The sequence below is a fragment of the Protomyctophum parallelum genome, assembly GCF_964188405.1.
Source record: "Protomyctophum parallelum genome assembly, chromosome: 13".
Lineage (NCBI taxonomy): Eukaryota > Metazoa > Chordata > Actinopteri > Myctophiformes > Myctophidae > Protomyctophum > Protomyctophum parallelum.
The window spans coordinates 2709261-2723383 of record NC_139708.1 but is presented as its reverse complement, the minus strand read 5'-3'; the positions used below and the strand labels follow the sequence as shown (position 1 = coordinate 2723383).

At 42.1% G+C, this 14123-nt stretch overlaps 1 protein-coding gene across 1 annotated transcript; it reads left to right on the top strand.

Annotated features, from left to right (window-relative positions):
- Positions 1 to 662: 662 nt before the first annotated feature.
- Positions 663 to 9885, top strand: elavl3 (ELAV like neuron-specific RNA binding protein 3; the record flags this gene model as incomplete). The annotated part of the gene is made up of 8 exons (XM_083780462.1): positions 663 to 788; positions 3494 to 3710; positions 3809 to 3912; positions 6477 to 6630; positions 7182 to 7416; positions 8117 to 8170; positions 8770 to 8808; positions 9537 to 9885. 8 exons carry the CDS (start codon positions 663 to 665, stop codon positions 9883 to 9885), a joined length of 1278 nt encoding a protein of 425 aa, XP_083636588.1.
- Between the last annotated feature and the right edge of the window lie 4238 nt (positions 9886 to 14123).

Below are 14123 nucleotides of genomic sequence, written 5' to 3'. Positions count from 1 at the left end.
ACTGGTCTGATGAAACCATTCTGACCTGAGATCAGATTCTAAAAATGTCAGTCGTTCTTCGATTTTTCAAAAAATAGCAGACCTACAAGCTCGTATCGCGCCACTCGGTGGCGCGATATGAGCTTGTAGATCTGCTATTTTTCAATAGCTAAAGCATAACATGATGCCAACACCAAAATGGGTGCCCGGTCAGAATGGGTTAATCATACCATTTAGTATAAAGAGTAAAGACACCTGCATATTTGAATACCGTTGCACATAGATAAGCAAGCATGTGAGCTATATTCACCACCACATGATTCATAGCCGTTCTACTATTCAGTGCCTTTGTGCACAGGTTTTCAGCTTAAAGCGTTTTATTTTTAGCCTTTTTCGTCATAATTCACACTGTTCCACTTCTTTTCTCCGTGTGATGTTCTCACCATGTCAACATTAATTTGACTTAAAGATAACCCCGGTTCACACACATACAGTACATACATACATAAACACACACACACACACACACATACATACGTGCACACATACATGTATGCACACGCACGCACTCCAACAGACACAAAGGACACTGCGCTCATTCAGGCATTAGAAATAACGCACCCTTTGTGGAGGTGTTACCTGGACGACTTGAGTGGAGAGGTCATGCTCAGAGGTCAGAGGTCATGCTCAGAGCGAGAAGGCAGGTTGGAGCCCTGAGTGGAGAGGTCATGCTCAGAGCGGTCAGAGAAGGAGAGGTCATGCTCAGAGCGGTCAGAGAAGGAGAGGTCATGCTCAGAGCGAGAAGGCAGGTTGGAGCCCTGCAGAGGTCATGCTCAGAGCGAGAAGGCAGGTTGGAGCCCTGAGTGGAGAGGTCATGCTCAGAGCGAGAAGGCAGGTTGGAGCCCTGCAGAGGTCATGCTCAAAGCGAGAAGGCAGGTTAGAGCCCTGAGTGGAGAGGTCATGCTCAGAGCGAGAAGGCAGGTTAGAGCCCTGAGTGGAGAGGTCATGCTCAGAGCAAGAAGGCAGGTTAGAGCCCTGAGTGCAGAGGTCATGCTCTAAGCGAGAAGGCAGGTTGGAGCCCTGAATCCACACAGGGATTTGAGAAGAGCTTCAAAGCAACACAAGGCGCATGTGATCATACCACCAAGTGGAGATGGAAAATATTGTCACAACAAAGAGACAGTGCACCAATTAGAGGAAGCTAAACTCAGGTAGACGTGATGGACGTGAACCAAAATGTAGAAATGTTATCTGCTTGTATTCTTCTCTGCACTGTTTGTATGTGGTAATTTGTAGCTAGAGGGAATACTGTCATACCTCCAAAAACAAATACAAAGAACTGAGACTATTCACTGTACTGTAGTTGTAGACATGCTTTAATGATGTCTGGGTGCCATTCAACTCAGTGCTTTCCTTCACAACCGAAAATCTTAAATAATTCTTCTATAGAAGACGCTTTAATTAAGTCCCTGGACTAAAGATACCTTTTGAGAGCCCATGAGATTCATGGGAGATTCATTTAGCCCCACTGACAGACATAACAAACCAGCTGTGAGACAGCAGCCACAACTCATTTCTAGAAACCAGCATAATAATATTATTCACCTTTGTGACCACACTATGAGTAATACACTGTACAGTACACATAGACACGGTATTAACTATGCAAAATAGTATAAGGCTTAGCACAACCGGCTCACCTTTACAGGTAGGCCTACTCGCCCCTGCATCATCGGTGAGTCAGCCTCCTTTTCCCTCGCTCAAGGCACATTCCTCCAAACTGGGCCTGAGTTGAGTGGCTTCTGCAGGCTTAATCAATGTTTAGTTGATTATATGCATTGTATATATATATATATATATATATATATATATATATATATATATATATATATATATATATATATATACTGGCACATTGTTTCAAAGATAAAATGTATCTTACCCACGAATTCCATAGTTACGTTCAGTCAGTCATTTTGACAGGTAACATGTATCTACTTTCACAGCTATTAATTCACTTTTATATATTTATTGTATTAATAAATATATAACAGTGAATGTATAGCTGTGAAAGTAGATACATTTAGATGAATCCATAAATGCATTTACATCAATTTATCCTTCTTTGTCTTAAACATTTGATGTTCAACATCAGAGAATAGAATAGTACAACTAAGCAGGGAAATATCATTGTTTCAACTTTATTCAGGCACTTTGTCTAAATTGCTCATTGGACTAAGTCTTCACATCAGCATGCTGTAGATATATATATCATTTTATAACTTGTTTTGAGGTTAAAGTGTTCTCCTCTCATTAATGTAAAGTGCCTTATAGTAGTGTTGGTTATCGTATGGTTAAATGATTCTTGTAAGGCGTTTGTCCCTGAATTAAATAATACACTCTACTTCGTTTGAAGGTAAATGGATGATGGATGATCCAATCTAAAATGGTGGCATGGAGGTGACATTAATACAAACAATAAAACGACATGTTTTGAGTTTGAAGGTTAAAGGGGTAATTCACAGTTTCATCACACTGAGCAGCCATATACCGACTGTCCAGTGTCGGCAATGACATCAAGGTTTACAATTAAATGAGCCATGGAGAGACAAGAGAACTGGGTGTTGAATGAGAGGTCTAGAAACGGGAAAGAAAAGTAGAGCAGGAAGTTTTGTTTCTGCCGCTGCACACAGACGTTCCCTGAGAATCCCCAGTGGATCAAATGAAGCAACATGGAGTACACCGAGGCAACGCATCAAACACACTCGCCATTGCGCACTAGCCCACACTCAAACACACTTGTGTGTTTTACCCATTGCGCACTAGCCCACACTCAAACACACTCGTGTGTTTTACCCATTGCGCACTAGCCCACACTCAAACACACTCGTGTGTTTTACCCATTGCGCACTAGCCCACACTCAAACACACTCGTGAGAAACGTAAAGGAACCCAAACAAAACTAGCTGAGCATCCCAAAAGTATTCCCAAACGATTTTTATTCCAAAGTCATATTCCTTATTCATGAATGAACCTGATTGATGTTCTGTAACAGAACAGCCCCACTGCCCCCATGGCTACGCCCCCATTATGATCATCCCTTGGTCTGTATAATGATGCCATGGCGTTTGACCCTGAAGAGAGTTGGGGGAGGGGACAGAAAAAAAGGGAAAGGGACTGTGACATCTGCAGGACCAGAGGCAGGGAGTGAGTGAGGAGGAAAGAGGGGGAGATGGGGGCAGGGAAATGGTCTGTGTTGCGTGTATGGCAAATCAAACCCTGTTTCCTGCTCCCTGCAAGCAAAGCTGATTCCTGACCTTTTCTCGTCATGACAATGACAAAGTGGAGAGGGCTGTGTGTGTACGTGTGATTTATGTACATGTGCCTGTATTATATATTAGCTCATTATCAAATAGGGCAGGTGCACATTTCCATTGCGACATAACCACTATTTCCCACTTCCTCCCGCTGTGTATTAGTGAGTGAGATCTAATTTCAGCCTTCTCCTCAGCAGATAATCAGTACGATGGAAACCCAGGTGTCCAACGGTCCGAGCGGAACCAGTCTGCCCAACGGCCCAGTCATCAGCACCAACGGTGCCACAGACGACAGCAAGACCAATCTCATCGTCAACTATCTGCCTCAGAACATGACCCAGGAGGAGTTCAAAAGTCTGTTTGGTAGCATCGGAGAGATCGAGTCCTGCAAACTAGTTAGAGACAAGATAACAGGTGCGTGGATAATCTGATACACATATTTTACTGCACTGCTTTGTCGTGACACATTGTAGAGAAACACTGATGTTCTTATGTAGTATCCTTGTCTCCAGGTCAAAGTCTGGGTTATGGCTTCGTAAACTACGTAGATCCCAATGATGCAGATAAAGCTATCAACACACTCAACGGCCTAAAACTGCAGACCAAAACAATCAAGGTAAGAGGCCCTTTATTTCTCCCCCTCCTTCATCTACATACTTGACTTCTCTCCATCCTCTCACCGTCGTACTCATCCTGTGATGACACACAGTGTGGAAAGACCAAAGAAAGGAAGTGGGGATTTCTGTAGCGAGAGGCAGAGACAGACGTGACAGAGGGAAGGGTGGGGGGGGGGGGGGGGGGAGCAGTGGCATGAACAAAGGAAGCAACAGAATTGGAAGAAAGAGAAGGAGAGAGTGGAGGTCAGAAAGCAAGGGGCGGGCAGCACGCAGAGGTGATTGTGATGGAAATGCAATTAGGAAGCCTGACTGTGGGGCAGCAGGGTCAGCCCAGGTTACCCCATCTGCCTGCAATCTGGGCTAATTAGGGGGCGTCTTTGTCCCGAAAATCAGATGAGGGGGAAAAGGGCTGGGTGGGGCAGATTAAACACTGCTGCCTCCCCTCCCCCCACCTGATCAAAGTGGATCAAATATTGTGACAAAGCGCAGGATTGAGAAATCGAATCTCTGAAAGAGCAGAGCAGGAGATCCTGAAACAGCTGTCAGTGTCCATGGACAAGGAACGTATTGACTCATGGCTTATCATACCACATGTTATAGGCCTACAGAAACAAACACAGCACGTCTATAGGTGTATAAAGGAATGAATGTACTGTAGATTATATATTTATGGATAAAATAAAGATCCAATATGATTATTCTAAAGTATCGGTGGTAGCAGCTCTATATTGTCAATTACATTAATTAACCAGGCTGGTGTGTCTGTTATTTCACCATTTCATTTCACTGCACAATTACTTTTTCACTGAAGCACAAACAGCCACATTTGAAAATGTCACCCTAGTCCTACGTGACGTTTGTATAGTAGATTATGACAAAGCAAATATCCGATTGTGCGTGGAGCCTCAATGGGGTGCAGTCCAGGGTGGGGGGGGGGGGGTTGGGGGCGGGGGCGTAGCTTGGGGAGCAGAATGCCAATGACGGGATTAGAGGCCATATGGGCTGCAGGCACCATCTGCACTGTGGGAGCAGCAGGGAGAGGGTTAATTATAGGGCAGTCTCTGCTCCCCGAATGCAGCAACTCCCTCGACTCCTCCAGAACACCCTAATCACTGCAGCACACAACCCTCCCTCTGATGCACACAGTCTGTCTGAATGTCTGCCTGTGCGTGCACAATGCACACACTGGTGCTCACTCGGCAGTGAACCCAACCACTGCATTGTTTGGTTAATAAGTAATATGCATGTCTCTTCATGTTTATAACACCACGGCCCCCTGCATGTGAAAGTTAAAAACATGATCCCTAGCGCTGCTATTCTGGGACTGGAACATCAAATCTATACAAGCGTACGATGTGTTGCAAAGATATTTGGTGGCTGTAGAGGTAGAGGGGAAAAAGGCAGAAGCCTAGTATAGAGCCCTGGGGTACTTGGGTGAACTAAGTCTAGGAGGTGGTTAAAATATTCTGTATCAGAATTATTTGAATTTTGGTACACTTGCATTCATCCCTATCATCCCTATCATGCGAGTCAGGTGGCGTTTATAAAATGAGCGAGCAAGCGTGTTTTTATGAGTTGTTGTCAAGGACCCTGGATGTCTTGTGATGTATTTACATTGTTTGCTGGTTGCCAGTGGAGCTGCTCTCCCCTAGAGGTCGGAGACAAAGGCAGGAGGCACGGGAGGGGCGGTGGTGGTGGTGGCGAGGGGGGGCAGATCAGCCTATCTCAGACAACACTCACTCTCTCTTCCTCCATCAGACACAAACACAACACTCCCCAACAATGCTTAGATTCACACTATCTATCATACACATGCTCACTCACTCGTTCCCATTCACACACATCACACTCACACCATATCCCTCTCTAGAACACTAAAAAATGTACTCAAAAGTAGGCAGACACCAACAATAAATCACAACGTGCAGAGACACAGTGGCACCAGAAAACAACATTTCACGAATGAAACAGGTAGTAATGCTGCTGATGTTGGATGTACATTGTAAACTTGTACAGTATCATCGGTGAGGGTGAAAGTAAATAGATCTGTAGGTTTCTGATTGGGTGAGAGCTCAAAGACACTGGCAAAACACTTAGTTTCCATTGGCTGGGGGAGAGAAATAATCAGGGAGATTATTTTTCTGCGGACAAGACAAACATAGGATACACAGGAAAGGTTAAGTGTAAAAATAAAATGCCATTAATAATAAGCAACTCCTGGGAGGCCACCATGAAATGTAATGGTTAGAGTAGAGAGAGCAATGGTCCCGGTTTGATTCCGGGTTGGGGAACTGCATTGTTTTCCTGTCTCTCTCTACTGCCCTGTCTACATTAAAGCACTTTGTAACTTGTGCTATATAATATAAATAATGTTTCATCATAAAGCAAACATGTCCAAGAATATAATTATAAGAATAAAATAAATAAAAAACTATTCCCTCAGAGAATAGAGAGGGCGAAGGATGCAACACAGGTCTCCAGATGGAATCTAACCAAAACAACTTGCAATGAAGTAGCCAACAGAGCTGGTACAGAATGTGTCTGACTCCTTGCTGTGCTGTAGGTGTCGTACGCCCGGCCAAGCTCGGCTTCCATCCGTGATGCCAACCTTTATGTGAGTGGTCTCCCCAAGACCATGAGCCAGAAAGACATGGAGCAGCTGTTCTCCCAGTACGGTCGCATCATCACATCCCGAATCCTCGTGGACCAAGTCACAGGTACAGCCTCTTTAACTAGCTCACATTGTATACTACTGCAGCGGTGGGCAGCCACCTCCTTCTGATCTACCAGTTGATGAGGTTAGGTTATTGACTTGTCAATTCAGTTGATCAAAAACAACCAATATTATATATTTTTTTATTACTTAAATCTTTATCCCACGATTTTTGTAACCCAAAAACAACCATTATTGTTTGATGTGCAAAAATAAATTCTACTTACTATTTGTCATTCATATAAAATTATTGACTCCTTCTTTGTTAGTTATTTCTGAATTATGGACTCATTGTATTTTCTTATTCTAATTCTAATTAGCAGCTTTGTTATTAATTATTAAGGTGATTTCACGGTCTGCCTAGCCAGCCTTAAAAATGGCTAAGTGACCATGTGCCTGAAAAGGCTGCCTACCTCTGCTCTACTGTCGATTTCACTGGGGCATTACATTTAGCCCAGGCCAGGCATGCCCATGTGACTACATAGCCAGTGAGTCAGTTCAGTCTTACCACCACCAAAACACCTCCCAGGTACTAACATTGGCCTGTTTTCTGAATCGGAGCAGGCGTATCGCGAGGAGTGGGCTTCATCCGGTTTGACAAGCGAAACGAGGCGGAGGAAGCCATCAAGGGCCTGAACGGGCAGAAACCCCTGGGTGCCGCGGAACCCATCACTGTCAAGTTCGCCAACAATCCCAGCCAGAAGACGGGACAGGCCTTATTGACCCAACTGTACCAGACAGCTGCCCGCCGATACACAGGCCCTCTGCACCACCAGACCCAACGTTTCAGGTACTGAACTCCCAAACCTATGTATTACAGCCATGTCAATGCCACCCCATCCTCCTAACGAGAACTGCACTGTGAAGGATAGATGTTGTTGAAGCATGTAATCAAATGTAATTGTCCTGTGCTGGGTCTTCGAAGCCAAACCAGTCTGCTAATGCGAATCAAAGCCACCATGCCATCGTTTGAACGATTTGTTTTTAGAGGTTGTATCTAAAAATGCATGTGGAGAAGGAAGATATTATGAAAATACTATAACTTATACCAATTAAATATGCTGTTTTGATATTAGTTGTGTGAACATCTCACATTTGGCTCTACAGTTATCGGTACATATTTAACTTTAATATCTTGAAAGTTGCTTCAGATGAGAAATCTTCATTTGTGCAGAAATAAGTCAAATTATGGACTAGACAGTTTCACAGTATGGGGGATAATTCTATAGTAACTTTAAAAAAAAGTCACTCTGTACCATCTGAAATAACTTCAATTTCACTGGTTTAGTTAAGTGAATACATTTATAAACTGTGTTATTTCTTCACAATGAAGCATTGAAGTCAAAACTATGGAATGTAAGTCAACACGACTGATTGAGTTGTCTAAAAGACATTAGAAAAGTTCATGACATTTCTTCTTACAGTGATAGAGTGAGCTCTGTGGCACTTACTGTATCTTTTTCCCTCTCACTTTTTCTTTTAAATTGCAGTATCATCCCTCCATTTGGAAAGGGACCAGATTCAAATAACGGCACAAAACCAATGTAAGAGACCACATTTTGCCAACCCTAATAAAAACTAAAGTGCCACACAAATCTTGGTTTAAAAAGAAGCACACTGACCCTTCAAACTCTCAGAGTAGATGTACATGTGCAGCATATTAATTATACAATAATCACATCTACAGTGCTCAATTTAAGATGGTTTGAAATTGAGATTGAAATATGTGTCTAATATCAATGATATCATGCTAGATGACTTGTGGTTGTAAATAAAAGATGGCACAGCTTTTACTGTTGGTATACTGACAAAAAGATAACAGGTTATCACAGACACAGATTGTAACATTATTAAGGAGAGAGATACTATATTAACCACATATTAGAAGCAGCAGCTAAAGATATGTGCATGACTGACCACAACAAAAGGACACAGATAAAGATTAAAGTGGAAATCTATCCACTATTGGGGATTGCTACACCATCACCTTGTGATTGGCTGATTTGGTGCTGTTTGCAGTGAAGGCTGCCCTCTGGAGGCCAGCAGGTGAAGGAGCTGCATGTTGAACTGAAAAAGCCCTCCCTTCCTTGTAGATCTCACTACTAACTTCTCCATCCCCTTCATTCTCCCTCTTGCGTTGCAGACTCGACAATTTACTAAACGCCAGCTACGGAGTCAAGAGGTAATTTCCAACGGTGTACTTTCAAAAGCAAAAAAAAAAAAAAAAAAACAGTCCTCAAACAAAGCGCCCGGAATACCGCCTGCTGACTTCATCATCTAAAAATTAAGACATTTCCCTGTTCACATTGCCCCGCTGCCCAATCACATACAGTAAACAAGCCCAAAGAACAAACTACCGCCGTAGGCTTCTAACAGCAGGGTATTCTGGCATGGCTTTGTTTAACCTTTATTCGTTCTTTTCGTTTTGATTAATTGAACCGATTTCTTTTATGAACTAACATTGTCAATTTCAGTTGCTTTAATGTCTAATTTTCTTTTCCCACCAGCATGGACATACCAGATTCCCTTTGCGTCTCCTCTGTTTGCGCCAGTTTTTTCTGTATGATTTGATTCCAATTTGTTTTTCAGCCCCCTCTCTAGGTTTCTGTGTTTTTGTTCGATATTGTGACTTCTTTCCGTTGAACATTGTGATGTGTCTGATTCTTGCAGAGGCTTTTGGTCAGCAGAGAATTATGACTAAAATATGCAGTATGTGTGTATATGTGGGCGTTTGCTGTGTCATTTCGGGTGAAAGCAGGTAGTTTGGAGCCACTGTGGCGCCCACACATATATCAATCTACTTGGGGATGGAGACTCCATACCCAACTCCAGAAAGCTTTATGCTTTCTTTTAACAGACAGTATAGAGTGGTGAATGCGGCGTGGAACTTCAGAATGACACCCATGGTAGTTCTCCTTCTCTCCTCCCCAGATTCTCGCCCATCACCATTGACAGCATGACCAGCCTGGCGGGGGTCAACCTCACTGGTCCCACCGGAGCCGGCTGGTGCATCTTTGTCTACAACCTGTCCCCGGAAGCCGACGAGAGCGTCCTGTGGCAGCTCTTTGGGCCGTTCGGGGCCGTCACCAACGTCAAGGTCATCCGCGACTTCACCACCAACAAATGTAAGGGCTTTGGCTTCGTCACCATGACCAACTACGACGAGGCGGCCATGGCCATCGCTAGCCTCAACGGCTATCGCCTGGGCGACCGTGTGTTGCAGGTTTCCTTCAAGACCAGCAAGCAGCACAAAGCCTGAACGAGCGAGAGAGAGAGGAGTGTGAGAGAGAGCGAGAGAGAGAGAGCGAGAGAGAGGAGTTGCTGGTGCCAGCACTTCACCCTGCAGGGAGAGTATATGAGCTCCCTGTGCCAACACCTCCACATGGGCCTGGACTGACTCTCTCTGACACACATCCATGACACATTATACCATCACGTACACATGACGCATACACGGACACATACACGCAAACACAATCAAACACATCCATACGCAAAACACAACACACGAGACGTCAGAGTTTAAAAACTAAAATTACACTAGTAGAGTTTTTCTTTTTCTCTTTAGACAACATGCTAGTCTTTCCCTACATTTGCCTGGATTGAATTAGTAGGGCTATACGTAGTCGGGCTTTTCGGAGGCAGGGGTGAGAGACCGAAGCGAGGGAGACAGTCTAACGAATGTGACAGAGAATGTGTGCCGAGTGCTTTGATTGAATTCAGGCAAATAATGACAAACTGCTGAACAAAATGATCAAAAATCTAAATGAACGAAATATGTGCAATTTACCCAAACACTTACCCTACCATCTCTCCCCATTATCTTGCTGGAGAGGATGTAGTCACTTTTTTACACTTGGGCATTTTGAATCAGTGATTTTTTTAGATCAAAAGAAAAATAAAATTAAAAAACAGTGTTCTCTTATATACGTATATTAAAATATAACTATATATTCAATATTTAAGGTGGTTATAATAGCCGAGTATGTAAGCATTTTCTAGAAACTTTGACTACTGTTTCCTGACTGCATTAGGTGGTGCCTAGTTTCTCTACCCTATGCGAGCTTATAAGCTCAGAGCCAATATTATTTAGGTTAGCTAATGGATAAATGAATAGCCTGAAGGCCGTCAGAATCATGCTTCATTTATACTCCGGTATAAATCAGGCTTCAATATATTTCCCTCACTTTATTTGGTCTCACACCAAAAGACACGGCGACAGTACGCATACTGTACATTTATCATCAAAATGCACATTTAACATGGTTCAATTATCAACTATAGGTATACGAGGGGGGGGAGGGGAAGAGCCCTGTAATTTCAAACTGTATCCATCTACAGAATGTTTCCACCACAAGCTGTCTGTGATCTTAAGAGCGTTGTGGCTGTATTCCCACGTCGACAGTGTTCAATCACGTATCTAGGGAGCTATAGGGAGTGCTGGGTCTAAAGGGAAACCCATTCACCAAAAGACAGAAAACTTTAAAGGAAAATACCGGTGTTACCATTTTGATCAGTGTACCTCGATCAGTATTACATATCGGACCGTTCTCTTTTGCGTGGCTTTGATGTACTGATATGAGGTGAAGTCTCAGAACACATGACATTCTGTAGCCTATAATGGCTTCCGTAATAATCAACAGATTCCAGTCCCAATGTAATCTCTATTGTTCCAACTGGATGCTATGAATTCAGAAATGCTGTGAACACTGTGAACTTGTTCCTGTTTATTACCGGACACGGGAAAGAAATTCACAGTCCAGGATTATGGCTTCCAACTGACAAGGACATCTGTCAGCAGGATATTAGTTCCAAAATAACTGCGACACAGTGTTCTGCAGAAAGTAGCTCCTGTGTCACATGCTCCAGGCAGGCCCACGGTAGCATAGAAATAACAGAGATGAGCACATACTGTACACCTATGGTATATATTCATCTACAACACCGGTATTTTACTTTAAACGCTCCCAAGAAAAGGTCTACATTTCAGCAGATATTTCAACAAAATATCACTTCTCTATAATTCCAACCTGCATAGAGCAGATAGACTGCAGTTCCAATTATACTGAACACTTGAGACTGATTTAGAGTCATGGGTGTGAGCAATGTTACCTGGCAATGATCTCATTATCGTTGAGCCTTAGAGGAGTCTGTTACCAATTCCTCCAGCTTTGCTAAATGCTCCTTAGTTTCATTTAAACTCCTTCCACTCAATCAAAAGGCTTCCCAGAACAAGCTTTTAACTCACTCCTGCCGTCCTAAATAGATGATTGTACAAAATCAGACCTTCATATAGTGTCAAAAATATATTTGCTTTGGACGTTGTTGGGCACTACCACCAAAATAGCATTTCTCAAAATATCCCCAACCCAGTTGCATGGAAATTATTTATGGCACCCTTGATAAAACATTTAAGACCAACGAAAACCTGTCTTGCTGAACTGTCTGTTAGAGACCTGACTTAAAATGTACCAAGGGGAGAGCAATTGCCTTCTAATATTGAGACATCTGCACATGATAATAGATGAAATAAGGTCAACTGTAAGCCTAATTTATATTTGGCAAGCGACACCGTCGCGATGAAGTATAAATTAGACTATAGTCAAGACATTCTTGCTTTTCTAAATGACGCTGTGTTAGCCAAAGAGGATGTCGATCTCTTTGAAAGGATTACATTAGAGATAAATCTATTTTTATACATACAAAAGAACAAGACCTTGTGCTGAATTTTTACAGATTCTTAAGCTTGGAAAAAATTGGGACATCGCATGGCTTTATATGAAACCCTCTGATCTTTGCAGAGAGAGGGCAAACAAGGCATGTGGTGTGAGGGAGGGGATTTAGGGAGGGGGCGAAGGAAAGTTGTATCTCATACAAACTTAACTGTTTTACCATATCGAAATGATTTAAATTGTCTTAACTGAAAACAAATTTGATGTAAAAAAAACTAAACAAAATAAAAGTAGGAAAAAAGGCTAAATGAAACAGTTAGGGGGTATAATCTGACAGACACACTGGTATCTCCTGTCCTGAGGTAGTGTACAGTGTTGCTTCAATGATAGTGCAGTGAAGTCAAAGTGCTTTGACTTGTGAGTCCCAGAAACAGCTGCGGTGAGTCAGGCTCATTGCCCAGCTGGAAAATAAAAATAAAAATCAATGACTGCTTGCAAACAGAAACATTAAAGTCACTTATATTATCCAGATTCTTATTGAACATCAATTAAAAAAAATATGTATGATTAAATTAAAATTTATTTTATTTTAGCCAAAGAATTGTGTTGCAAGCCAGTACCAAGTAGGATAAATTGAGATTAGCTATATTATCTTCCCCAAGTAATTGCTCTATAAATCTTTGTCATTTATTGAATGGGGACCCTCTATAATTTTGGTTTATAATTATTATTTAATATCTTAGTTGTGCATATCAGTTTATTTTGTAGCCTAAAAATCACCATAGTAAACGGACTAATATCACTAGACTGAATTAAATAGAAGCAAGCAAACTCATTTGCATGTTTTTTTTCCAGCTATGTCAGTTAATGGAAATGGCATATCTCAAAACCATAATGGTGATGGATCAATTCATATCTTGGCAAAGGAAAAAATATTATGCATCCATAGTGCATTCGCTCCAATCCTAACATCATCAATCCTAATAACAATCTGTGAACATTGCGCCACCTCAAATAACAACCCCAGTTCCTTTCAATATCTGACCCTTCATTCCCAAATATGCTCCAAAACGTTTGTGGTGTGTCCAGTCAAAACCACAAGCAGGACCTGTACAGGTCATAGATAGCTAGATCTTACCACCTAGCTATTTTATTTTATTTATTTATTCAGTTCCGGCCATTTGCACGAAAAAGGTAGCACAGCAGAACTGAGCACTTGATGAGTGGTAAAAACCATTAGGAACAACCAAGACAATAATAGGCCACGTTCAGCTGCAGCTGGAGTCGTTGACCTAGCCATGTCCAGTCTAGTGTAGTCAACCCATACCCCTGACCAACAGCCCTACAACGCGACCCTTCTCCCACACGCCTACAGTACAGTAGAGAGCCAAGGACAACAGTAGTACAACTGCTTCAGCAACAACAATAATAATTAAAAAAAGACAAAAAAACTTTCCTATGGAACAGTAAGTGCAATGTGCTTTGTTTTTATATTGACTGAGAACAAATGAATATATATTTTTTAAAAAGAAATTAAACGTCACACTGAAATGGTTTGCGGAATAGTGAAAGGATCAAAAATGTTCAGAAAAATGAAGTGTTAAAAGAAACGGATTCATTAAGAGAATCAAAAGCAATGAGAGTTCTGATTTCTAAATGTCCATAATCCCTTCCCCCAGCCCCTGATTTGTGCTCTCACCATGCAAGCTGAAACAAACTGCATATTTGGCTGACATAATAGAGCAATTCTAAATGACCTTGAAAGGAATACTGTCTAATATATCATCAGTTTTAGCCCGTGTCAATTTCAAATATAATTTATTTC